The sequence below is a fragment of the Panthera leo genome, chromosome D3, assembly GCF_018350215.1.
Source record: "Panthera leo isolate Ple1 chromosome D3, P.leo_Ple1_pat1.1, whole genome shotgun sequence".
In the NCBI taxonomy this organism is placed as follows: Eukaryota; Metazoa; Chordata; class Mammalia; order Carnivora; family Felidae; genus Panthera; species Panthera leo.
Window position 1 is genome coordinate 76,353,411 of NC_056690.1, and position 27,668 is coordinate 76,381,078.

A 27,668-nucleotide genomic window follows, 5' to 3' on the forward strand; every position below is an offset into this window, starting at 1 on the left:
GCAAAGAATGACAGTTTTACTTTCTCCTTACCAATTTAAATGGCTTTTATTCCTTTTTCTTGTCTGATCGCTGTGGCTACGACTTCCAATAATACGTTGAATAAAAGTGGTGAGAGTGGACATCTTTGTCTTATTCCCGATCTTAAGGGAAGAACTCTCAGGTTTTCACCATTTATTATGACATTAGCTGTGGATTTTTCACATATGGCCTTTATCATGTTGAGGTATGTTCCTTGTAAGCCTACTTTGTTGAGGGTTTTTTTTTTTTTTATCATGAATAGATGTTGTTCTTTGTCAAATGCTTTTTCTGCATTTATTGAAATGATCATATGGTTTTTATCCTTTCTCTGATTCAAGTGATCTATCATATTTATTGATTTGCAAATGCTGAACCATCCTTGTATCCCAGGAGTCAATCTCACTTGATTGTGGTGATTTTTTTAATGTATGGTTGCATTTGGTTTGCTAATATCTTGTTGAGGAATTTTGCATCTGTGTTGATCAGATATATTTGTTTGTAGTTTGATTTTTTAAATAATGTCTTTATGTCTTTTGGTATCAGGACAATGCTGGTCTCATAGACTGAATTTGGAAGCTTTCCTTCCTCTTCTGGTTTTTGTTTTGTTTTGTTTTGTTTTGTTTTGGAATAGTTTGAGAAGAATGGGTATTAACTCTAAGTGTTTGGTAGAACTTACCTGTGAAATCATCTGGTCCTGGACTTTACTGGTTGAGAATTTGGGGATTATTGATTCAGTTTTATTGCTAGTAATTTATCTGTTCAAATTTAGGTTTATATGTAAAATACTATGCATAAAGCAGTCTATATTAGGTTGATGGTCATTTAAGTTCAAACCCATTCTAAAAGTGCTAAATTTGGACTCCCCTCTTCCCACCATTTTATGCATATGGTGTCACTATACTTTACATCCTTTTATTTTGTGGATCCCTCAACTGATTTTTATAGATATAATTAATTTTACTGTTTTTGTGCTTTAACCTCCATACTGGTTTCATAAATGATTAATGTACTACTTTTATTATGTTTGTTTGTAGCTGTGAAATCTTTTCCTTTACTAGTTTTCTTGCTCCTGATTGAGGCCTTTCCTTTCCACTCAGAGAATTCCCTCTAACGTTTCTTGTAAGACTTGTTTAGTGGTGATGAATTCCTTTAGGTTTTGTTTGAGAAACTCTTTATCTCTTTATTCTGAATGATAGTCTTGCTGGATAGAATATTCTTGGTTTGAGGTTTTTTCCTTTCAGCACAAATGAGCACTCCCTTCTGGTGTGCAAAGTTTCTGCTGAAAAATCAGCTGATAGCCTTATGGAGTTTCCTTTGCATGTAACTGTTTTCCTTTCTCTTGCTGTTCTTAAAATTCTCACTTTTTGCCATTTTAATTATTATGCATCTTGTTGCAGACTTCCTCAGGTTGATTTTGTTGTAGGCTCTTTGTGCCTTCTGGATCTGGATTTCTGTTTCTTTTTCCACTTTAGGAAAATCTTCAGCTGTTATTTCTTCAAATAAATTTTCTGCCCCTTTTCCTCTCTCTTCTCCATCTGGGATCCCTGTAATATGAATGTTATTACACTTGATGCTGTCACTGAGTTCCCTTAACCTATTTTCATTTATTATTATTTTTTAACTGTTCCGTTTGGTTGGATTCCATTACTTTGTCTTCCAGCTCACTGATTTATTCTCCTGCTTTCTGTAGTCTACTATTTATTCCCTATAGTATATTTTTAATTTCAGTTACTGAGTTCTTCATGTCTGATTATTCTTTGAAAAGTATTTTCTTTTTTTTTTTTTTTTTTTTAATTTTTTTTTTTCAACTTTTTAAATTTATTTTTGGGACAGAGAGAGACAGAACATGAACGGGGGAGGGGCAGAGAGAGAGGGAGACACAGAATCAGAAACAGGCTCCAGGCTCCGAGCCATCAGCCCAGAGCCTGACGCGGGGCTCGAACTCACAGACCGCGAGATCGTGACCTGGCTGAAGTCGGACGCTTAACCGACTGCACCACCCAGGCGCCCCTGAAAAGTATTTTCTACTTCTTTGTTGAAGGTCTCAGTGAAATCCTGTAATCTGTTCTCAAGTTTAGTAAGTATCTTTATGACCATTACTTTGAATTCTCAAAGTAATCAGATAATCAGGCATATTGCTTATCTCTGTTTCATTTAGCACTTTTGCTGAGATTTTTGTCCTTTCGTTTGGGAGATAATCCTTTGTTGCTTCATTTTATCAAACTCTCTGTGTCTGTTTCTGTGTGTTAAGAAAGTCATCTACACCTCCTGGTCTTGAAAGTAATAGCCTTATGAAGAAATGGTCTTATAGTGCTGTTACCATCCTGGCTCTTGGGCTCTCTAAACAACAGAATTTGACAAGAGGCTGAACAGGAGTTCCAGGCAAGCCTTTATTGGGGCTTATGCTCTAGCACAAGGGAGACACCACAAAGGGAAGAGCCTTCAGGCTGGCTTGAGGAGAGGTCAGAAAGAGTTTTAAAGAAACTTCGATGGGAAAAGGGTGACATATAAGCATGTAGAGATGGGGATTTCTTTTTTTCCTTCTTTTTAAAAAAATTTTTTATGTTTACTTATTTTGGGAGAGAAGAGAGAGCATGCACAAGTGGGGGAAGGGGCAGAGAGGAGAGATAGAATCCCAAGCAGGCTGTGCACCAACAGCACAGAGCCCAGTGCAGGGCTCAAACTTACGAACTGCAAGATCATGACCCGAGCCAGGATCAAGACTTGGGCGCTTAACCGACTGAGCCACCCAGGTGCCCCAAGGTGGGGAATTTCTTGACACGTGTGCACTTAAAGATCATGTATTTTTATGAGTCGTATGTGTATTTAGGATGTTAAATCTCCACCCTGGGTGTGATTTTTAGTATTATGATGAGGGAGAAACTTGGTGAAAGGTCAGCAGTGAGGTCCATCATGGCACAGACTGGTTTGACTCATTCTTTGCCAGTCTTTGTAGTAAGCATCTTCCTTTCAGTAAGCATCTCCCCTCCGCATTCCTGCAAGATGTACTACTCAAGAGGCACAGAGTTTTAGCTTTTCTTTTTTTTTTCCTTCCTTATGGAGGCAACCAAAGAACCCCAGATTTAGCAGTCAGGGTTGAGGGGACCCAAGTCCAGTCCCTCCTCCATCTCAATCCCCACTCCAGGTGTTGTGACCTCCTTATTCTTATGGAAAAGGGGCCAAAGGTCTCATCGTCAGAAACTGCTTCCTGCTGAGTGGGGTCTCTTGTCCCTGTCCTGCCCTGGAGGTGTCTTGCTGACTGTTCTAATGATTTATAAGGACTGGGATCATCCTCTACTGGTGCAGGTTGGAACCCTTCCACCACCATTAGCTTGACTTGGAATTGTTGAAGCCTAGAAGACACAAAGTCAACCAGGAGGTTAAAAACACAGGACCCACAAAGTGACAGCAATAAAATGGCCACTAAAGGCCCAAGAAAAGGCAAGAACCAAGTCAACATTTGGGAGGTCCCCTTTAATGGAGTCCCAGGTGGTTTGGGCAGTGGGGTTGTTAAAATTATGTTGCCTGTTGGAGGATGATGTCAGCCTTCTGTTCCACCTGTCAAGAAACATTAATGAAACAAGATGTATCTACAACAGCACCTATTCCTCCTTGTTCAGCTGGGACATAATCCAAGGCTAATTTGTGATCTAAGATGCTTGAAGTCAGAGTCTAATGATTTTTGTATGAGTTTAAAACCCTGTCCTGTTTCAGCCACCACTATGGACACGGTGGCTGTGACTTTGTTGTAAATTATTTCCCCAGCTAGTCCTATCCAGGAACCAACCAAGGTGATTAATTTGGTAATCAGTAGACCTACTGTTTGTCTGGACCTTTTTGGTGACAGATGAATTACATAGTTGTCAGGGAGTCCATCCCTTTGTCCAGCTGTTCAAATAATCATATGCCCTTGGGGTCCTTTCATCATCCCCACAGAGTAACAGGTGCTAAGGCTGTCTATACACGAGCTATTGTGACAGTTTCCCTGAATCTTACCTCAAGTTGTCTAGCTTAGGCCAACAACAAACATTAAAAGAGAGAACTAGAATCTAACTTCCACAAGGGTGTTATTGAAACATAATTTTTTCTCTCTAAAGCCACTCTCATTTCCATCAAAGATAGCCAAATAAAGATTAACCTACTTGAAAAATAAGTTCAGTCCTAATAAACTTGGCCTGATTATTTACATAAGCATAGTAAGAATACTGATTGACTATGTAAGTTTGCTATATCTTGTTTGCTGGAACTTTTTATAAGGAATTTCCAATTAAACTTTTAATCGCCTTTCAAGGCCAGAAACCAGTCCAAATACGTGCTGTCACATTTGCCTTCAATACGTGTAGATTTGGGTGAGTTGCTTTTCTCAAGGTCTCCAAAATCTGAGGTTCCTGCACTTGCACTTTACTCACCTGGTAAAGCTGCTGGGAACTCTGGAAGCAAGGTGTCAGGCTAACATTTCCAAGGGGCTTTATTGGCTCCATAAAGTCAACCTTCATTCCTTACAGCTGTCTGGTCGCATCTGAGTCTGTGAATGTCTCTCTCAAATAATGACATTCCAGTCAAAGCCTTGGTTGTATAACCAGTGTTTCCAATCGTGCCCTGTTACAAGGAGAACAGATTCTTATTGAACTTATGTAAATAATTATAATTGCCACGTAAGAAAGAATACTCACTGAGAGCTTACGAATTCTGGAGGGTTCAGGTAGAGAGAAAAGATAAATGTTTCAGTTTGTTTACAAAGGAATATTTTATCAAATATCTGTAAGTAATAGATGTCATAAGAGAAAAATTTTCCTTAAATCTGAAAGAGCAAACATTAGATAACGAGCAGTGTTTCCAATAAGTCATAATAACTATAATATTTTTCAGTTCACTTAGTCCCATGTTATTAATTCCTATTTTGTGTGAATGCAGCTTTTCCCTTAGTTCCAGAAATTCTTACCCAGTTTAGCTTTATGATCTTGAAGATACCACAAATTTGTATTTGTAAAAAGTTCTTTTTATGAATCTTCTTGAAGCTGGAACACATTTGCAAGAGCATCAGAATGTAACTGTAAATGGCAGAACTCAAAAATGGGCATGGTTAAAAATCCAATGAGAGTCCCTTATAAAACAGGTGACAAGAAAATTTGGTTATTTTTGTGATGCACAGCACTTTAATAATTAGAATTTTAAGTGATAACGTTGTTCCAGAACATATTAAAATTTTAGGAATCTTATATACTTGCTGGAACATTTACTCACAGCATTTACTCACACAATAAACAGCATTCACTCACACAATAGAGCCTCAGATTTATCACCGTTTGTGCAAACTTCTCGTGTAACAACACACCAAATAGACAAGCCTAATTAGTTAAAAAGCCTTTAATTTAGAATTTGCATTTTGGGGAAGTTTGCTATAAACCTCAGAAGGTTCTAAAGAACATACCTAAGTAGGATCATAGATTATTATAAAACAATATTTAATTATTCAACCAAGGTGGCAACAGAAGATTACAAAGGCAAATATATAGGGTTATATAGTTGTTAGCAAAAGTTAGCTCCTTTTTTTTTTTTTTAAACTTTATTTTGAGAGAGAGAGAAAGCATGAATCGGGGAGGGGCAAAGAGAGAGCTAGAGAGAATACCAAGCAGGCTGCATACTGTCAGTGCAGAGCCCAACACATGACTTGAACCCATGAACCGTGAGATCATGACCTGAGCCGAAGTCGGGTGCTTAACTGACTGAGCCACACAGGCACCCTGAAAGTTAGCTCTTTTAATGTTGAGAGGATTTAGTTTTCTTAAGTAATCAAGGCCCTGATAAAACCAAATATAGAAATCTTGTTTTTTTCTGGGCAGATAAAGGAAAACAAAAAACTTTGTTTATAATTTATCAAGAGCAGACCAACAATCCAGGAAAACTTTGCTTTTTTCATAGAGGGAAAAACCAAATTTCAATCTTATATTAGTGTACTTTTAAGACTCCTCCATCCCAGTTTTTGTTCTGAACATTCATAAATTTTTTTTTCCAGAGATTACCTTTTACAAACCTACAACTTTTCTTTTTCATTCAGATTTTGCCCTAAGTTTTTTTTTGTCTCTAACCAGTCTCATTTCAGGACATAATGACTTTCTTTTCCCTCAACAAAAATGTATTTTTATTCTCCATACTTTATCTTACCAAAAACATATCTCTAACATCCCTTGATTGAGTACAGAGATGTTTTCCTTATTATTTCTAGTAGTCTCAATTACATTTATCAGTATTTTTCATGCTTAGAAACCTTAATTTCTAGTAGAAACTGAGTAGTAAGCAATTGTGAACTGTTACACTAGTATTCTTTAAAGATTTTTTTACCATTTATTTATTTATTTTGAGAGAGAGAGAGAGTGCACAAGCAGGGGCAGGGCAGAGAGAGTGTGTATGTATGAGTGGGAGAGGGGCAGAGAGAGAGAGGGAGAGAGAGAGAGAATCGCAAGCAGGCTCCACACTGTCAGAACAGAGCCCAATGTGAGCTCCAACCCATGAACAGTGAGATCCTGAACTGAAATCAAGAGTCAGACACTCAACCAAATAAGCCACCCAGGTACCCCCCCACCCGCCGTGTTCCGTAGATTGGCACATTTATGAATATATTTCATAATTTCTAAAACCATATTTCTTCATAGTACAGTCTTTTAATAAAGCATAAAACGTATTTATTAACAAACCCAAATTGATCTTTTAGTTTTCTTATAATAAGACAGTGTAGGTAAACCTGTGTTTAGTATTTAATGTTTCATTTTATCTTATTTGGAAAAGGCTTAGATATCCAATGAGTTTGAACCAATTTATCATTTAATTACCTAGCAAAACTTCAAGGCTACTAAAGATTTTGAAAGCTATAAACCTTTTTATATGTTTAACCCACTTGTTCTTACAATTACCCATGTGAACTGCATGTGACAAAATCAATCATTTTAAGTCATTGTTGAGACATTGCAACAGATACAACACAAATTTAGCTCATAAATTCAGGTAGAGTAAAAGCTGATATCTGTATTATATTTGATCTTGATAACTCTAAAACTCATGTCTATTTTAATGAAACCAACAACCTTGAAGTAGCTTTAATATTGAATATGTTGCACCTGTGTCTACCAAAAAGTTGATTGGGGCACCTGGCTGGCTCAGTGGGTGGAGCATGGGACTCTTGACGTCAGTGTTGCAAGTTCGAGCCCCATATTGGGTGTAGAGATTACTTGAGAATAAAACCTTTAAAAAAAAAAAAAAAAAGTCAATTCCTTCCCCACTGTCAATTTTATCTGGAGCTCCAGTGGGGAAATCTGAAGTGGGCCACTGGAGTCCAGGGAAGTCTTTGGGCCCCTTCACGCTGATTTGGGAGGTGCTTCAGTTTGAACCTCATAAGGAAGTAGCCCGACAGCTTGGGGTGCTTTTTGCTCCTTGATAGTGAGGGTGGGGGGAGCAGGAGCTGCTGGTGTTGACGGCCCGAGGATCATATAGGAGTAGCCCAGGTGGAGGTACAGGAACAGGAGGAGGGGGGAGGTAGAGGCAGAGGTGGCAGGGGCACCCCCCGGCAAGGCCAGAGGCAGATTCAAAGTTTGGACTAACCCTTTTCCATCTGTTTCCTATCTCTCCCTCCTGCGAAACGGGCATTTCCCCTGGTTGCTTTTCAGCCCTTTCGAGGAGCTGGAGGAGCAGGCCGTGGGTTGGACTTTGGTTCTGGTGCCTGGGCTTGGGGCGGTGGATTTAGGACGTCCAGTGTCTGCCTGTCTCCCTCCTCCTCTTCCTCATTCCGACTTTTGGGAAGGGGGTCAGGTGTCTTATTGGATTTTTGTCCACACTTGTCTCTCTGGTCCTTCAGTTGGGTCACTTCCCCTGAAGCATCTTTATTTTTCTTTTTTTAATTTTAAAAGAAGTATTTTTAGAAGTGGTCACAGTGCCCCAGGCTCAGGGTATAGGATCTGGGGTGCGGCCCCTCTGTGCACAGGCGGAAGCCCGGGGCCTGAGCTCCCCTGCTTGGGGAGCAATAACGATGCAATGAAGCATCTTTATCATGGGGGAGCTTAAAAGCCTGAATGTAGGGAATCTCATCTCGTGTATTTGATCTCTGACAGAGTAACTCCGGTTGCGAGACGGTGTGATGATTTAACGATCCATTTAGTGGCCATCTTGTTACTGAGCTCAAAACATACATAGGCTCAGCAGTGTCACGATAAAACAGATTTTCCCTTTAGATACAGGATCACAACTGTAAGTGTGCCTATCAGACAGAATTCGCCCCAGCAGGCTGAGATGTGTGGAAACTAAATCCTCCCACCCTTATGCAGGCTACAGAAACAGACGAGGTCCGTCTCAGGTCTCCCTTCTTTGAGGAGAGAGGTACAGAGTCTGTTCCCACTCAGTTCTCTTTGGAGCTGAATGATTTAGACTCTCATATTATTAGCCAGAAAATTTACACAAGCCTTCTATTAAAACATCAATTTGTGTAATGCCGAATTAAAACAAATAATCCATCAACTCCTTTAGGTTATTCCCACCTGGAGAACACTACCAGTAACCATCAACAGCTGGAATCGAAGTCAGGATCATCAACTCAAATTGAGGAGGTCCGGGTATCAGGAGAAGTCCCCCGATACACCTGTGAGGTGCTGAGAAACCGCAGTGGCACAAGGGGCCGGTGCTGGCACGGAGCAGCCGGGGTCCAGGCGACCCCCAGGTGTTCTCAGGTGAGTTGCTCTGATGTCCTGCCAGCTGTGCCGGGAAATGTTAATGCAAAATGAACAAACCTTTTTAAAATTTTTAAAAAGGAAAAGAGTGAGTTGAGCCCAAGCTAGTACGGCTGTCCAGGATACACAGTCTTCACAAAGAAGAGAGTGCTCTGGGGAAGGAACATTTGGTGCAGGGTTATATGGTTTTTTTCACATAAAGATTACAAATTATTATGACAAAGAGCATTCTAGAAAATTCTAGACTTTCTCTCGTGGTTTTAGTATGTGCAAGGCTGAATGACTTTAAAAAAAAATTTTTTTTTAATGTTTATTTCTTTTTGAGACAGTGAGAGAGTGTGAGCTGGGGAAGGGGCAGAGAGAGAGGGAGACAGGCTCCAGGCTCCGAGCTGTCAGCACAGAGCCTGACGCGGGGCTCGAACTCACAAACTGCGAGATCGTGACCTGAGCCGAAGTCGGACGCTTAACCAACTGAGCCAGCCTGGTGCCCCAAGGCTGAATGACTTTTTAATATTATGGGAACCAGGAAGGTTTTTTATCTTTACGTTTGGAATGCTTTTTGGTGATTTTTTAAAAAAATAAAGCAGATGTACAATGTGGGCTCAGGGCAGGGAGAGGTCCCATGCTTTGAGATTTGGTTGAATCATTTTGTCCCTGATAAATGTTAAAGTAATGCTTTCCTGGGAGCCCACGTATTATTTAGGGGGTCTTCACAGAGGCAACAATGATATCTAAGTAGGCAATAAATTCTAGCGGCGAGGCCACAGAGAAGCCCACACTGCTCCTCCTCCCACAGATGGGGACAGAGGCTCGAGAAGTGTGTGCCCTGCTGTTGTGGTTGAGCCGTGTTCGCCTTCAGTCCAGGTGTCTGCAGTGGCCCTCTTTGCCTGTTGAGGGCAGAGTTTGGTCCCCAGCGCTCTTAAGGGGCCAGTGTGGGGCTGCCCTGGGCTTGAGTTGGGTCAGACCAGATGCCTGCCCTCAGCCCATCTGCCAGAACTGGTCACACTGAACTTCAGGGCGCTCTCCCTGTGTTGCCCCCTGAGAGGCTTTTACTGATGGGCGGGGCCCGCAGTCAGACCTGACATCTGTCCCCAGTCAGTCTGCTGGGGTTGTGGTGACCCGGAACTACCGGGCTCTCTCTTTGTACTGCTCCTTGTGAGGCTTTTGTTCATAGGCAGGGCCAGCGGTCAGATCAGATGTCTGCACCCAGCCTCTTGCCGGTTACTTTCCCCTGTCCCCAGGGCAGGAGTCACCTTGGAGTGGCTGGTAGGGAGCCGCTTGCACAAGGAGAAGCTTGTGGTGTCGCTTTGCATGGACTCCCGCCGAGCGGGGCAGTCGGATCGGGTAGTCCACAGGAGAATGCAGGGGCAGGATGTGGTGTTAGCAAGCTAGGTGGTGAGGGTTCACGTTGGTTCCCACAGCTGGCTGTGTGTCTAGGCTGGGGTGAGGGCAGATAGTGCCCACCAGCTCTTTGGTTCTTGGAGAAGTTCCCAAAGATGTCTGCCACTCCGGTGCATGTGTTGAGGTTAGTAAATAAATCTCCTTCCCGTGTACCCCAGGCACTTTTCAAACTGCTGCTTCTTTGGGGGGGATTTTTTTGTTTTGTTTTTTGTTTGTTTTATATTATCTTTTGTTGGTGGTGTGTTTTTTTTTTTTTAATAATTTATTGTCAAGTTAGCTAATACACAATGTAGTCTTGGCTTCAGGAGTAGATTACTGTGATTCGTCACTTACATACAACACCCAGTGCTCATCCCAACAAGTGCCCTCCTCAGTGCCCATCACCCATTTCCCCTGCCCCTCAAACCCCACCCCCATCAACCCTCAGTTTGTTCACTGTATTTAAGATTATTCTGATTTGCCTCCCTCTCTGTAACTTATTTTTCCTTCCCTTCCCCTGTGGTCTTCTGTTAAGTTTCTCAAATTCCACATATGAGTGAAAACCTTTATGAATTTCTCGGACTTATTTCACGTAGCGTAATACCCTCCGGTTCCATCCACGTTGTTGCACGTGGCAAGATTTCATTCTTTTTCATTACTGAGTACTATTCCACTGTATGTATATATACGCTGTATATATACACTGTATATATATATATATACATATATCTATATATATATATATATATATACACACACACACACACTGTATATATACACTGTATATGGTAGGGACCGTTTCCTATGCCCTTGCTTTCCGGCTTTCCCAGAGACAACCCACTGATTTTTAAAGTTCTGGCGTTAAGCCCCACTAATTGTACAAACTCGAAGTTAAGCCCCTCTGGTCCTCAAAGCTACATGTTATGGGGATTTGTCTTCCCAGTGTAGGTCCCCTGTGTCCAGAGTGCCTGGTGTGGGATCTGTTCCTTTCCCTTTGTGCACACAGTGTGTCCCTCCCATTTGTGATTAGTCTCGTAGGTTGGTTTGCTTTTTAACCGGCTCTGCCCTTCCTACCATTTTGGATGTAGCCTCCTTTCTACAGTTGCCTCTGAAGAGCCATTCTGCCAGTCCTTGGGTCATTTTCTGGGTCAGTTACACGAGTGTGGGTGGTGTATCTGTGGACAAGGTTAACCTAGGATCCTCCTCCACCATCTTCCCTGGAGTGTATTTTTGTGGATTATGTAAGATACTGGCCCAGCTTCATTCTTTTGCGTGTGGATGTCCAATTTTCCCAACGCCATTTATTGAAGAGGCTGTTCTTTCCCCATTGTATATTCTTGGCTCTTTTTTTGTAAATTAATTGACTATATGTGTGTGGGTTTATTTCTTTATTCTGTTGCATTGATCTATGTGTCTGTTTTTATGCCAATATCACCCTGTTTTGATTGCTGTAGTTTTTTTTTTTTTTTTTTTTAACATTTATTTATTTTTGAGACAGAGAGAGACAGAGAATGAACAGGGGAGGGGCAGAGAGAGAGGGAGACACAGAATCTGAAACAGGCTCCAGGCTCTGAGCTGTCAGCACAGAGCCCGACGCGGGGTTCGAACTCATGGACCGTGAGATCATGACCTGAGCTGAAGTCGGATGCTTAACCAACCAAGCCACCCAGGCACCCCTGATTGCTGTAGTTTTGTAACATAGTCTGAAATCAGGGAGTATGATTCCACTAGCTTTGTTTTTACTTCTGGAGACTTCTTTGGATTATCATGGTCTTTTGTGGTTACCTACAAATTTTAGGGTTGTTTGTTCTATTTCTGTGAAAAATACCATTGAAATTTTGACCAGGCTTTCATTAAATCTATAAATTGCTTTGGGTAGTGTGGGCATTTAAACAATACTAATTCTTCTATTCCATGAGCACAGAATTTCTTTCCATTTATTTATGTCATCTTCAATTGCTTTTATCAATATTTTATATTTTTTAGTGTACAGTTCTCTCACCTCCTTGCTTAAATTTATTCCCAGGTATTCTTTGTGACGCAGTTGTAAGTACGGTTGTTTTAATTATTCTTTCTGCTACTTTGTTATTACCATATTGAAATGCAACAGATTTTTCTATACTGATTTTGTATCCTGTAATTCCACTGAGTTTTTTAGTTTTAACAGATTATTTGGTCGTGTCTTTAGAATTTGCTATACATAATATCATGTCATGGACAAATAGTTACAGTTTCGCTTCTTCATTTCTGGTTTGTGGGCCTTTTATTTCTTTTTCTTGCCTAATTTCTCTGGCTAGCATTTCAATACTTTATTGAATAAAAGTGGGGAGAGTGGGTATCCATGTCTAGTTCTTGATGATAGAGGGAAAACTTCCAGCTTTTTACCTTTAAATATCATGTTACTTGCAGGCTTGTCATATATGGTCTCTATTATGTTGAGGTACATTCCCTCTATACCCACATTGTTGAGAGTTTTTATCAGTGGATGTTGAATTTTGTCAAATGCTTTTTTTTTTTCATCTTTTGAGATGATTTTGTGATTCTCATCATTTATTTTGTTAGTGTGTTATATTACATTAATTTGTGGATGTTGAACCATCTTTGCATCCCTAGAATAAATCCCACTTGATCTAAGCATATGGTCCTTTTAATGTGTCGTTGAATTTTGTTTACCTATATTTTATGGAGGATTTTTGCATCTATGTTCATCAAGTATATTGGCCTGTGATTTTCTTGTGGTATATATCAGGATAATGCTGGCCTCATAAAATGAATTGGGAAGTACTCTTTCCTCTTCTGTTTTTTGGGAGAGTTCTAAAAGAAAGGATTGGCATTATTTGAATTCACCAGTGAACTTCTCTGGTCCTGGACTTTTGTTTGTTGGGAGGTTTTTGATTATTGCTTCAGTCTCCTTACTAGTTTAGTAAAATTGGTCTGTTTAGATTTTCTGTTTCTTCATGATCCAATCTTATAGATTGTAGGTTTACAGGAATTTTTCCCATTTCTTCTGGGTTGTTCAGTTTAGAGTATAATTTTCCCAGTGGTCAGTCATGATCCTTTGTATTTCTGTGGCACCAATCTTTTCTTGGTGTGTCTAGCTAAAGATTTACACATTTTATCGTTTCAAAAACTAGCTTACTTTCATTTCTCTTTTTCTGTTGCTTTTTTAGTCTTTATTTCACTTATCTTTGCTTTGATCTTTGTTATTTTTTTCTTCTACTAAGTTTGGGCCCTGCTCCTCTTTTTCTTGTTCTTTGGTGTGTAAAGTTAGGTTTTGCCTTTTTGGATTTTTTCTTGTTTCTTGGGGTAAGCATTTATTGCTGTGAACTTCCCTCCTAGAACTGCTTTTTCTGCATCCTATAAGTTTTGGTATGTTGTATTTTCATCTTCATCAAAACACTTTTTTATTTCTGTTTGGTATTTTTTTGCTCATGGGTTGTTCAGTGGCATGTTGTATGATGTGCATGTATTTGTGAATTTTCCAGTTTTCTTCTTGTAACCGATTTCTTGTTTCATCCATTATAGTAAGAAAAAGAACGCTTGATATGATTTAAATTTTCTTAAATTTATTAAGACTTGTTTCGTGGCCCAATATGTGATCTGTCCTGGAGAATATTCTTTGTGCGCTTGAGACTTGGTTTTTGGATGGAATGTTCTGTATATGTTTGTTACATCCATCTGGCCTAATGTATTTTTTAAAGCCAGTGTTTCCTTATCGATTTTCTATCTGGACGATCTATCCACTGATGAAATTGGAATGTTAAAGTACTGTAGTATTATTGTATTACTGGTTATTTCTCTCATTATGTCTGTTAATATTTGCTTTCTATATTTTACCATTCTGGGGTGCATAAATATTTACAAATGCTATATCCTCTTGGTGGGTGACCCTTTTATTATATAATGACCTTCTTTGTCTCTTATTACAATCTTTGTTGAAACTATAGCCACCCCAGCTTTCTTTTTAAGGTTTCCTTTTGCATGGGCTATGTTTTTCCATCTCTTCACTTTTAGTCTGTGTGTGTCCTTCCATCTGAAGTGAATCTGTTGTAAGCAGCATATAGATGGGTCTTTTATCTATTCAGCCACTCTGTGTCTTTTGTACATTTGGCTTTTTTTTTTTAAACGTTTATTTGTTATTGAGAGACAGAGAAAGACAGAACATGAGCAGGGGAGGGGCAGAGAGAGGAGGAGACACAGAATCTGAAGCAGGCTCCCGGCCCTGAGCTGTCAGCACAGAGCCTGATGTGGGGCTCGAACTCACAAACTGCGAGATCATGACCTGAGCCGAAGTGGGATGCTTAACCGACTGAGCCACCCAGGCACCCTTCTGTGTCTTTTGATTAAAGAATTTAGTTCTTTTATGTTTAAAGTAATTCTTGATATGTATGTACTTAATTGTCACCTTGTCAATTGTCCTCTGGCCGTTTTGTAGTTCTTTTCTTTTTCCCTTATTCTCCTCCCTTGTGATTTGGTGATTTTCTATAATGGTATGTTTGATTCTTTTTCTATCTTTTGTGTATCTACTGTAGGTTTCCGCTTCCTGGTTATTGTGAAGCTTACATGTAACAACTTATAACAGTGTGGTTTAAGTTGATAAGAACTTAAGTTTGAACATCTTCTAAAGCTCTACATTTTTAACCCCCACCCACCTGTTTTACGTTTTTGTTCACAATTTAAGTCTTTGTATTTTGTGTATCCCTTAATAAATTATCGTAGTTATAGCTATCTTTGCTACTTCATGTTTCAGCTTTCATACAAGCTTTGTAAGTGATTAACCCACCACCTTTACAACATTAGACTCTGAATTTTACTATGTATTTACCTTCACCAGTGAGATTTATACTTTTGTATTTTCTCGTTACTAATTAGCACCCTTCATTTTAGCTTCAAGAAATCTCTTTAAAATTTCTTCTAAGGCAGGGCAACTGCGTAGCTCGTTTGGTTGAGTGTCCAACTTTGGCTCAGGTCATGATCTCACGGTTAGTGAGTTTGAGCCCTACATCAGGCTCTCTGCTCTCAGCATGGAGCCCACTTCAGATCTTCTGTTCCCTTCTTTCTCTGCCCCTTCCTCTCTGGTTCTCTCTCTCTCAAAAAGAAAATTAAATTTCTTCTAAAGCTAGTATAGTGTTAATGAACTTCTTTTTGCTTGTCTGGAAGACTTTTTATCTCCTTAAATTCTGAATGAAAACATTGTCAGGTACAGTAGGTATTCTTGGCTGGAAGTTTTTTTCTTTCAGCACTTTGAATAACACTCCCTTCTGGTCACCAAAATTCTCCTGAAAAATCTGATCTTACGGAGGAAAATCCCTCTTACATAAGAAATTGGTTTTCTTTTGATGCTTTTAAAATTCTTTCCTTGTCTTTAACTTTTGACATTGTAATTATAATGCGTTTGAGTCTCTTCAGCTTTGTATTTGGAACTCTCAGGGTTTCCTGGATCTGGATTTCTGTTTCTGTCCCCAGCTTAGAGAAATTTTCAGGTAGCTGTTCTTTCTTCAGATGAGCTTTCTGCCCCTTTCTCTTTTCTCCTTCTTCTGGAACCTTTTAATACAAATATTGGTCTGTTTGATGTTATTTCATAAGTCCTATAAGTTCTCTTTTCTACATTGTTGGTTTTTTTTTTTTCTTCTTCTTATTTTTGCTGCTCTGATTGGCTGAGTTCTGTCTGCCCTGTATTTGAGTTTTCACGTCCTTTCTTCTTCTTCATCCAGTTTACTGTTGAACCCCTCCGGTTATTTTTCAGTTCATTTATTGTATTCTTGAGCTGTCCCTTGGAGGAGGACCTAAGTCAGCACCTAGATTCAGGCTGATTGTACGTAAATCAGACTGTCAGGCAGCAGCTTTTAAAGTATACAAATATATATAGTCCTATAGGACTGCAAGCATTAGGTCCTGCCAGCTACCTAGGCTGGGCACCCTGAGCGTCAGTCACAAACATTAGGGTGCCAGGCAACTATATGAGCTCCTTTCTGGGACATACCAGCTATCTGAGGCAAGGCAGATGGAGGGCACAGGGCGGAATCTACTGACTTACCGGCTAAGTACAGCATCTTAGTAGGTCTCTAGACGTATGTCAAACCAAAAGCCAGCCCCTTCGGTCGAAAGCTCCAGGACACGCAAATAGTCCCTTCTCACAGGAAGAAGGGGGGTGTGTTTCAGTCTGTATTGTGCCCTGAGGTTTGCAGCAGTCCAGAGACTGTCTGCCCATTTGTGGCAGTCAGTTGCACGGGATACAGGGATGCCGACCCTGCTGGCCACCAGAGCGGAGCAGCTAAGGGGCATCCGTGAGGTGGTAGCTGCAGAAAACAAGGCAGCAGACGTAAAAACGGGGCACCAGACGTTGTATAAGCTCCCCTCTGGGAGATACTGGAGCACGGCAGAAAGAGAACAGAAAGATAGCCGTCTGAGGTCTCCGGAAAGGTTTGCAGTCGGCCCTTAGATGTGTGTTTGATTGCAAGTCTATCCCTCAGACGTAGCCATGGAGATTAGCTAATAGGCCTCTTTCACAGAAAGTTTGGGCTCTTTGGACCGTTGCCTCTTGCTTTGCTCTGGAAATGGTAGACAGTCAAAAACTCTTTCTCTGTTGGTGACAGTCCTGTGTGACTCATTAGCCGGTCGGCCACCACGGCCAGGCGGTCTAGAGATGTCACCTTGCAGCACCTGCAAGAATCGGGGCACCCGATGAGGGTCTGAATTCCTTTCTGGGAGATACTGACAAGCCGGAGTGAGGCAGAGAAAGAGGGCAAGCGTGATGTCCACCAGGCTCCCTTCCCCGAGAGTCCGTCAATGGGCCTCCGGACGTGTGCCAAGCCAGAAGCCTGCCCCTCAGGCTGAAGCTCCAGGACAACCACAACAGTCCTTTATCACAGGAAGACTGGGCAGATATTGCCGTGGTGTTAGCTGGCCATGAACTGTCTCTCCAATTGTTACAGTCTTGTGGGTCCCCAGAATGCAGGCGCTGCTGGCCCCCAGAGCCAGGTGACCCAAGGGGCGTTCACACTGGGTGGCAGTAGCAAAAACGGAGACACCCGGTATAAAACCAATACCAGGTGCATGTAACAGCTCCCCTCTGGGAGATACTGGTGCTCTGGAGGGCAGCGGAGGGAGGGCATAAAGATGATGCCTGCTGGGGGAAAAAAAGAAGGAGCCTGGATTAAAAAGAATTTTTTTTAAAGTGTCTACTGGCCTCCATCCTTGGAGAGTATGCCGGCAGGCCCCTAGATGTGTGCTGAATTAGATGCCTGCCTCTCAGGCCGATGCTTTAAGATAGGTAAAGAAGCTGCTTTCACGTAAAGTCTGGCCGCTTCTGCACTGGGCCTGGTGCCAGTGAGTCCAGGGGCCTGAGCCCTTCAACAGCCATTTCTCAGTTTGCACAATAGCCTTTTGGGTCTCAGGGATGCAAACCCTGTGGGCTTTCAAAGCTGTAAGTTTCAGGGGCTTATCTCTCAGCGGTAGGTCTTAGAAGTTGGGGTTCCCGACGTAGGGTTCAAACCCTTCACTCCTCCCTGAGAAGCTCTGGATTTCCAATGCTGGGGGTGGGGTTTTCGGCAAGATTGCATCTCTGCCTTTCCTAAACACTTCAGTGCGAGTTGTTTGCCCGATGTAAGGAGTCCCTCAGCTTTTGTTTTCAGAGGAAATTGTTCATTTGTAGCTGTACATCTGGCGTGTCTGTGGGAGGAGAGGAGTTCGGGATCTTTCTATGTCTCCATCTTGAAGGAGCCTTATTCCTTTTTCTGACTAAATGATATTCCATTATATGTAAATCCCTTGTGTATCCAGTCATCTGTCGATGGACGTTTAGGTTGTTTCTCCTTTCTGGCTGTTGTAAGTGCTGCTGTGAACATTCACGTACAGGTATCTGAGTGCTTATTTTCAAGGTTTTGGGGTATATATATACCTACTTGGGACAATTGCTGTTTCTATGGTAATCCTGTTCCTGTTGTAGAACTGCCAAACTGTGCCAACAGTGGGTGCAACACTTCACATTCCCACTGGCAGCGGGCGAGGGATCCGGTTTCTCTGCATCCTTGCCAACACTTTTTTTTTTTTTTTTAAAGTAAGTTCCAAGCCCAGCTTGGGGCTTGAACTCACAACCCTGAGATCAAGAGTCGCACGCTCTACTGACTGAGCCAGCCAGGTGCCCTTCCTTTTTTTTATAGTTATCCTAGTGGGTGTGAAATGGTATTTCACTGTGGCTTTGATTCGCATTTCCCTAATGACTAATGTTGAGGACGTTTTTATACCCTTGTTGGCCGTGTATATATCCTCTTTGAAGAAATGCCTATTTAAGTGAAGACAGTCAATTTTTACAGTGTTTTCATAGGCCTTTTTGTAATTATAAATGCACCAGAAGTTTTATTGTAGCTATAACTTTCAAGCAGATTCTGATAAGACTTTGAGAAACCGTCTTACGGTTTTACTAAGCTTCATCCACATCACATGAAGGCAACAACTTAAAATACAGACTCCATTAAGGTATGTTTTGCTATCACCTTGGAGCCTCTTTAGAGCCATTTTATCCCCACTGGATATCGTTATTGGAGTTTCTGGTACTGATCATCAGTATGAACCCTTAGGTGGCACTCTTTGATTAAAACAGTATACTCCTCAACCAATATAAATACAGTAGGACATCCTAGGAAGAAAAGTGGCCTTTTTTTTTTTTTTTTCTTTTTCCTTTTTTTGAGGGATTATCTCCCAGGTCTGCCCAGAACTTTTTCTCATACAATTTCTGTTGCAGGGTCTAATCTGTCCCATCTCCTTTTACCCCATTTCCAAAGATCCGGACATGAAGATCTCCTCCAGGAGACTGTCAGTTGTGGAACAGGAAAGAGGTAGGTCCTGATCTCGCACCATATAAAGCACCCCTAGGCTGAAACTGTCATCTGCTGGCAATTGTGCCTCCCAAAGAAGCCCCCCACCGATGTCTTTCTGCAGAGAACCTCCTTCTCTGTGTCACAGTCCCATTTCCTTAGTGGGGTCACTGTCCGGGAGCTGCCTGCCTGTACTGCAGCTGGCTCAGCCCATTCAGCCCTCCCAGACTCAAGCCTCAGGTCTGCCTCCTCTGCTCTCCTGCCCTTCAGCATCCTGATTCCCCTTTGATCATTTGCTCACTTCCCAGCCCCATAGGTGGAAAGTTACCTATGTTTTTATTCTGGTTTCAGAACCTAGGTCATTTTAAAAAATCGTGCCTCATCTAAGTATGCTAAGATCCACCCTCCCTTGAAACAATTGGTCTGGCCAAATATAAATCCATACCCACCACCTTTCAGGTCTAATGGCTTTCTCTCAGTAGCTTCTCCCCTAATACTCAATACCCTGCCCCTAACTTGTATTTCTCACCAAAGGACCCCTGCGTTTCTTTAGAAACCTTGCAGACCTAGATTCTTCTGTCACATACCCTACTTGAAATATCCTTTCCAAAGATTTTACTAAAGCATTTATTTTTTAAACAAAAATATACATTAAATCTGATTTACAGAATATAGAAATAATTTATCCAAAGCAATTTGCATTTTACAATTGTTAATATTGCACCCAGCAGTGTAAGTCTTTGACACATTTGCGTTGTCGACCTTTCCCACAATTCACAAAACAGGAGAGGAAACGAAGAATACAAGCAAACTTTTCTTTACCAAAGAAAGAAAGAAGAACAATTTACAGTTTATGTACAAAAGTTGTAAACTTCCAGAACTTTACTTCCATAGAATAAAGAGCCATACATTCTTTTATCATTCCTGGAATATGAATGATTATACATGTTGTGATTTCCTCATAGGAATTCAAAGGGACAGGTATTGTGAACATTCACAGCCTAATGGTAAAGAACAGAATTATTGAAAACACTTCTGTATCTTCACTAGAATATGGGAACTAGCATGTGAAAAACTAGCGTGTGAAAAGCCTCGAGAAAAATAACTTTTGCCTCTTTGAGGATAGTTTCCATAATTGCTTAAAATCATTTTCAATTTTAAAGGATACTCTGTTAGAAATGTGGCTGCCAACAGCCTTTTTTTCTCTGAAGACAAGTGAAAAAGTGAGGTCTCTGTTCAAATCCCTTATAAAACACATGTAGGCAGACACAAAGTTTGCTTTTCAAAAGAAAGCGTTACAAAGTCACAATTTATCACGGCTACCCTTAGTTTTTAAGAACTTTAAAAAAAAAAGTCCATAAATATTTAAATGCATCTTTTCAAAATGGAGGGAAGGAAGTGGCTAAAATATGTAGTAGTAAGAGTAAACGTAGGTGATGCACACTTTTAACCTGGTAGTAAACCGAAGCAGACTGAAACCTTGTACTTATGAAATGTGAAGTGATTTTCCTTGACTGAACCAACAGGAGAACATGAAACCATGCAGCTCATTATCTTCCAGGTGATGAACATTCAGCATTTTTTCTGTCGTGGCCATTATAAATAAACGGTCTTTGTTAAGAAGGTACCCAATGGGGCAAAAAAAAAAAAAAGTAACCTCTGGTTATGTATGTTGAAGATCCCAGGCAGGAATGATCTCATTGTAATTTTATAATGCGGTACCATTTGCACTGAAATATAAGCCAGTTTCTAATTCTGCTGTCCCAGATCGAGACTGGATTACGACATCCCCTCTGAAGCCTAATGAACACAAGCAGTTGAACAAGAGGACTTTTGAAAAGGTATTCTTGGCTTCGCCGTTGCAATAGTCCAGCCCAAGTGGTTTGTTACAAAAGTTGTTGTCTTTAACATCCTCGTGACAAATTCAGTTTTTGGTTTTTTAAAAAGTCCTGAGAGTTTTTCATACAAAAATAGACATCTGTGTGCGTGTGTGTGTGTGCCGGCTTCGCCGCCGCATCAGCTCTCCACAGTCCGCCGGTACTCCGCGGTGCCCTCGGCTATGATCGCGTCCAGCGGGGAGCGCTTCTTCCGGATGCTGCGCCCGGAGGAGATGAGGTCGGCGTAGCCGCGCTGGTGCGAGAAGGCGTAGGCGGAGCGCCGCGAGGACACGCCCCGGCGGAACACGTGCTGCCGCCGCTTCCACTGCTCTTCCGCTTTCAACCGCTTGCGGTGCTTCTGGATCTGCGAGGGGAGGGGGCGAGGCCGACAATGAAATGGAAGGGTTGTGGTGGCGGAGGTGGACGGGCACTAACTTAGCCCAGGGGGTGGGGTCCCTCCTGAAGGCTGTCTTGTTTAAGGCGGCATCGCCGTGCTCCTTTTACAGGGGATGGCACGCCGAGCGGTTACGTAACACTTTCAAGGTCTCGGACCTTCTAGAAAACGGGGAGCCGAAATTCCCACTCGCCTCCGCTACTGCTCTTTGCCACTGACAAATTAGACTGGGACAGGTTCGAGAGAAAATTCCGTCGTTCTCTTCCCCTTGTTGCTACTGCATCTTGTGGTCAACAGACATGGGAGAATATCTAGGGGGCACTGAAGGTTGCTTGCCTAGCATCTTCTCTCTCCTTCCTGATGAAGAAGGAGTAGAGTCAAGAACACCTTTCCTGCATACAGTCACAACCCTCTTGGGCTGTGGAGACTGCTCCCAGGAGCAGGGCTGATTGACTTCCCTTGCTCCGCACGAGTCCGGCGATGGCCGTGTGACCTCATCTGGCTAAGGAGATCTGCATGATGTGGCCTGGGCCCTCCCAGGCACAATTCTCGGGCCGCTAAGAGAGAGCTATGGAGCAGTCTCCTGTCTTCATCTGGACAGGGGTGTGTCAGAAGGAGGTGCCTGGAACTGCAGTAGCCATCCCCCCAACTTCAAGGTGAAGCTCATAATGAGGATAGCAGAGGGGAGAGATGGAAAGAACCCCAGTGCTTTTGACAGACGTTTAGGTGCTCAGTCACCAGAGCCTGAAGCCTGCTGCTGATTATGTGAATTGAAGTGATACATTGTTTGAACAACTTGTGGCTCAGACATTCCACCAGAAGAGGTGGCATTTTCTATACGTAAGTACATACCCCAACCTATTTGCAGGGCAAAATGTTAATATTGTAATTGTTAAATTAGGGGATAGACATGTGGGGCTTCATTATACTATTCTCCCTTTGATAATGTTTAAAATAAAAAGCATGAAAAGAAAAATCCCTGTCCCAAAGGACTTCTTTGCAAGACGGAGTTAAAGAGAAGTAGTATTAAATAAACCTCCATACCAAACTTCCCATGAGTTTAGAATTTTGCAGGAAAGCTGCTGTGGGGACACGCTCTGATTTCTCTGAGGGGCACTCAGAATGAGAATACTGGTTTTTCTATACCTTATCACTTTCTGATGGCCAGATGGTCATTGACAAGAAGCGTATGGCAACGACGGGCAGTAAGCACACTGCAACGGTCAGAATGATGGTCAACCAAATGTATGGCTGTCTCAAGGCATTTGATGCTGTGCCTGCAAAAACGTGGAGGATGAATCACAGAGGTCCTTTATCTGAAGAACATAGTTAATATTCCGTAACCCTTACATGCATTGTCTATGGTAAAATTTTACAATCAGATTGGCCTCCCCAGAACATTCCATCACTGCTGAAGGAATGAACATTTTAAAATAGGACCAAGCAGGGGCGCCTGGGTGGCTCAGTCAGTTAAGGGTCCAAATTTGGCTGAGGTCATGATCTCACGGTCCGTGAGTTCGAGCCCCGTGTCGGGCTCTGTGCTGACCGCTCAAAGCCTGGAGCCTGTTTCAGATTCTGTGTCTCCCTCTCTCTCTGACCCTCCCCTGTTCATGCTCTCTCTCTGTCTGAAAAATAAATAAACGTTAAAAAAAAAATTTTAATAAAATAGGACTAAGCAAAACAAAATCAGGAAGGCAAATGTACATCAGCAAATGACTAAGCGAAAAACAAAAAGTATGTTTGTTGACATCGTATTAGGTAAAAACGCAAAATTAGGCAATCTATTATACTTCTCAATTTTTCCAGGAATTTATTTTTCAAAGTTTATAGTTTGAAACTCCAGATAACAATAACAATTAGCACTGCCGTTTGTATGACAGGTCTTAACCCTAGGTGTTTTGAGTCATGCCATTTAGTCAGCTCTGAGGGATAAATAAGTTTCCTCTTTGCCTCATAAGAAAATTGTGGAGAAGTAAAAAGATTCGCCCAGGGTAACAAAACTACCAATGGCCACTTCTAAACTAAAACCCATATCCATTGGACTAGAGCCATACTTTTTCCACTGCAGTTCGCTGCTCGTTTATGGCAGAGGAAGGAACAATTCTGTCATACAACCAGGTAATCATATTACTACCCAATTTAAAGCTATAATTAACATCCCCTAGAGCCAAATTTGTCACAGTGTTTTCTGTTACTTACACTGTAAGTTTATAAAAATGCCTTTTTTGAAAAAATGTGTTGTTATACGGCTAAAAATGTGTTTAAAAACATTCCCTTTGGGAATATTCTAACAGGGCACTAAGTTTTTTAAAACACAAAACAATGCAACCAAAAACAATCGCAAAAAAAAAAAAAAAAAATGAGCTTAATCCCAAGAAAAGGGTTACCATAGCAATGGTCTTTTTACAACTGGTCATAAAAAAAAAAATACAAACTCATCTTTTACAGGGAAACTAGTTCATGGGGATTTATTTTTTCCATTGTGAACTCAAAGCTACTCTATTTAAGAAATTTATAAATTCTGATTCATGATATTATAAATTTTAAAATATGAAATAGCAATTCACATTCATTCTAGCATTTATCATTTGTCCTATTTTATACGGCTATAAAGTATTTAATTTCCAAAAATTTACTTACTGCTCTGCATTCATTTTTCTAATGATGTGACAGTTTTCCACTTTTGAATTCTAGAATTTCCTCATACATGATTCATAGCTTGATTAGCTAATATACTATTTTTATTAGGTCTTTGAATTATTTCTACTTTTTAAAAATAATTGGAATCGTGGTGGTGGTATAATCTTTGTACAAATTAGCCTTTCCAAAAATTGGTATGTTTTATCTTAAGGTGTTTTCTCCAATTGGAAATACTAGGTCAAAATGTATGAGAAGTTTTATAGGACGTGACATATTTCCAGATAGTGCTTTGAAAAAATTAAATTATATTAATAGTTTACATGCATACTCAATTTCCCATTACCTACCAATATTAGATTGGGGGTGGGGGGGTGGGGATAAAAACTGAACAGATGCACAATTGTATCTTAAAACTTTTTAATTTTGCTTTCTTACTGTCACATTACCACACTTCCAGCCCACCACTGTTATTCATTTGCCAGTCAGGACATTAATTTTCACTAGCAATAATTTTACACCTTGTGTTTTACTTAGAAGTTATGTCAGAATCTAAACGAATAACATTTCTTTACACCTTTATGTTTGGAATTTAGAAAATACCAACCTGTAAATTGAAATGCAGATGGAAAGAGAACATGTATCCCAGCACTGTGAAAGTCAAACATGATGCCAAAATAAAGTGCAATGCTTCCAAAAATTGAAAAAGCATTCACAAAGGTCCAGTAAGAAGTATCCAAGCCAATCTGTTGGGAAACCAGAGAAAGACAGAGCACTCATTTTGGGGAGTCACCAAGAAATAAAGGATCTAAGGATTCTGAAAACAGAATTCAGCAACTTAAGCATGATCTGGCTTGAATACTAAACAAACAGAAACTACCCTCGGCTCAGGTGAGAAGTAGGAAATGTGCTTGGTGTAAGGGGTGACGATAGCGTTCATGTTTTGTAAAATGGCAGAGGCTTAGCTGGAGGGAGAGTGACAGCCAGATGGCTATGCGCACTGGTCTACGTACAGAAATCCTGGTAACTCACAGATACAGAGAACACTTGACCAAAGCCATGTACCTGGAAGTTGACTGTTATTATAAGAGCAGAAGCAATCGTCACAGCAAAAGACTGGTAGTCCGAAGGTGCCTCTCCATCCTGCCCCACAGTTTGCAGATAAGCTCCAAGAGGTATGAAGAAGAGGACCATCGATGTTAAAATTCCGTGCACCAAGCTTACGAAGAATCTCTTATAGTTGAAAAGTAAGTCTCTTTGTCCTACTATGTACAGCCCAGGGAAGCGGAGGCTCAGTTTGTCACTCACATCCTTAAAGGGAAAACACCATTAGCCGCGTATCCACCAGGAATCGAAGAACTCCGAGATCCATCCTCGCAAAGAGTGTCAACTTACTCAGTTTTAGCAAAGCAAAAACTCAACAAGGTAAGTCCTGATGAGTTGGCAGTGTGCAGAGGCCAACCTCTTTACTTTAGTTCACCATTACTTGATATTTAATTAAGATAAGGATAGGTAGAAATTTATTATTTTGCTGTTCATAGAAAGCAAACTAGTAATTTCAAAAAAAAAGGAGGGAGGCTATTTTTACCTCCTGGGAAAACAGATTCTGATTAATTCTTTGGGAAAGTATTTTCACATACAAGTTGATGGGTTAATTCCAAATTATTCTTTTTATTCATTAAAGTACTTTAAGTACCAAGAATCACTACCAGATAGAATGTGAACTGGTTTGGTAATTAAACACCTAAGTTTAGAGAAGTATTAAAATAGTTGATGTTTACAGTAAGTTATAGAGACATACTATACTGTTGGGTGTCTTAACAAGAAACTGTTCGTGTCCAAAAGGAAGATAATACACTTTTTTGTCAATGAATTCAACCCAGGCACAGAAATCCTCGTTTCTTACTATAAAACAGGAAGCACAGTTGCTCTTGTTGCCTGGCAACAGGACAGCCATAGGGTTTTCTCAGGAAGAAGGGGAAACCAAAAGAATGCAGTGAAATAATATTTGCTTTTTGCTTCTCGAACAGGTGCTCGGTCTGCCCTGACGTGTCCCTGTGAGCACGAGGGTCCTACCTGGTCAAGCAGCCCCATGAGGAGCACGGGCAGGCTGGAGTAGAGCACGTTGTAGAGCGTGATGAACCAGTCCTCGTACGCCGTCTGTGGGGAGGTTAGAGTCTGCGTCACCAACCAAGACCTGCTGCTGGCCTAGTCAATGCACATGCATTCTTTCTCAACTGGAAGGCCCCCAGCATGCGTGGGGGCTTCTGCCAGAGTAAACCCCACTCCTCTGCCTCTGCAGAAGGTATGAGTTGGGTTCAACGGAATGAGCAGAATCCACACTCCGCAGAACAGACCTTCCTTCTAAAATGAATGGGAGAACATACACCAAAACATTTTTTGGGAAAGGAGTCCGTCCATTCTATGTGAAGAATGCTGGAAAATACGTTGGTGCCGATCCTTTCTGTATCCCTTTGTTAACAAATTCGGAATACATAAACCCACAGACCGGCCCAAGAAGCACATAAGGTATCATTCGAATGTTCTTTACTTTTACTTTGCAAGTCCAGCATTTCTATTTAAACATTTTGTGAAGCAGAATTTGAATTTTAAAAACAGGCGCCTGGGTGGCTCCGTCGGTTAGGCGTCTGACTTCGGCTCGGGTCATGATCTCACAGGCTGTGAGTTCGAGCCCCGCGTCAGGCTCTGTGCTGTCAGTGCAGAACCTGCTTTGGATCCTCTGTTCCCCCTTCTCTCTCTGCCCCTCCCGGTTTGCTCTCTCTCAAAAATAAACGTTTAAAAAAAATACGCTTCTGAAAAGGATGCACAGGGTTTGCGCACACACATCCTCAGGGTGGCAGAGAGGAAACAGGCCTGCTGGTCACCACCAGTGGTGGTGGTCCTGCATGGGAGCAGGAAGAAGGCCCTCGTGTGTTCAAGGTTGCTTCTGACCCACGGTTCCCAAGGCTCCTCTGATACCATTTGTCTGAGGCACACCATCAGAAGTTTGGACAACCACCGGCGCTGACAGGTTCAATTTTACTAGTGATGCTTTTTTGCCGTATCACCGTTTTAACATATATGACCCCCACTCCCATTTCAGCCATAACTTAAAAAAAAAAAAAAAGATTGTGAACAGATCTGTGATCATCCAAAATTTAGATAATCCCTTTAGCCTTGATCACAATAGCATTGTTGATTTGCTATCAAAGTTGAATAATTTATCATTATTCTTTAAGTTTATTTATTTTGAGAGAGCAAGCGAGCACGGGAGGGACAGAGAGAGGGGGAGAGAGAGAATCCCAAGTGGGCTCTGTGGTGTCAGCACAAAGCCTGACACCAAACTTGAACTCATAAACTGTGAGATCATGACCTGAACCTAAGGCAAGAGTCAGACACTTAACCAGCTGAGCCACCCAGGTGCCCCTTATTGTTCTTAATGGCAAGGTGACTTATAAAAAATCTCAGGTGAAGGCAAAACACATAAGCAAAAGCCAGGAACAAATCCCAACTTTTCAAAGGCAAACTAAAGTATTTTTAAAGCACCAGAAACATTTTAGAAACATCATCGGGGTGCCTGGGTGGCTCAGTCGATAAAGTGTCTGACTTCGGCTCAGGTCATGATCTCACGGTCCGTGAGTCAGCCCTGCATCGGGCTCTATGCTGACAGCTCAGAGCCTGGAGCCTGTCTTTGGATTCTGCGTCTCCCTCTCTCTCTGTCCTTCCCCTGCTCACGCTGTCTCTCTTTCTCTCTCTCTCTCAAAAATAAATAAAACATAAAAAAAAATTTTTTTAAAGAAACATCATCTGTAAACTCAATCTGTGCCTCAA

General features: G+C 41.4%; 2 protein-coding genes across 4 annotated transcripts in view; one reads left to right on the forward strand and one right to left on the reverse strand.

The window, feature by feature from the left end:
* LOC122204281 overlaps positions 1-27,668 on the forward strand; it is a 47,890-nt gene that overhangs the window by 17,412 nt on the left and 2,810 nt on the right. Inside the window, exons 2-5 of one of the 3 annotated variants that reach the window (XR_006195585.1) lie at positions 8,534-8,733; positions 18,857-18,950; positions 20,697-20,770; positions 25,868-26,366. Coding sequence is in view for 2 of the 3 variants with exons in the window: in XM_042911789.1 (XP_042767723.1) it covers positions 8,534-8,733; positions 18,857-18,950; positions 20,697-20,770; positions 21,313-21,339 (395 nt within the window). In the remaining variant the exon portion in view is untranslated. Of the gene's footprint in view, positions 1-8,533; positions 8,734-18,856; positions 18,951-20,696; positions 20,771-21,312; positions 22,041-24,433; positions 24,521-25,867; positions 26,367-27,668 lie in introns of those variants that run through there. The other 2 variants (XM_042911789.1, XM_042911791.1) reach the window with 2 other exon arrangements.
* ATP8B1 (ATPase phospholipid transporting 8B1) overlaps positions 20,026-27,668 on the reverse strand; it is a 126,255-nt gene continuing 118,612 nt past the window's right edge. The window contains exons 24-28 of the mRNA XM_042911788.1: positions 25,914-25,997; positions 24,903-25,148; positions 24,445-24,583; positions 22,347-22,477; positions 20,026-21,170 (exon numbers count right to left, since the gene is read on the reverse strand). Coding sequence (XP_042767722.1) covers positions 20,946-21,170; positions 22,347-22,477; positions 24,445-24,583; positions 24,903-25,148; positions 25,914-25,997 — 825 coding nt within the window. The 3' untranslated portion in view covers positions 20,026-20,945. The remainder of the gene's footprint in view (positions 21,171-22,346; positions 22,478-24,444; positions 24,584-24,902; positions 25,149-25,913; positions 25,998-27,668) is intronic.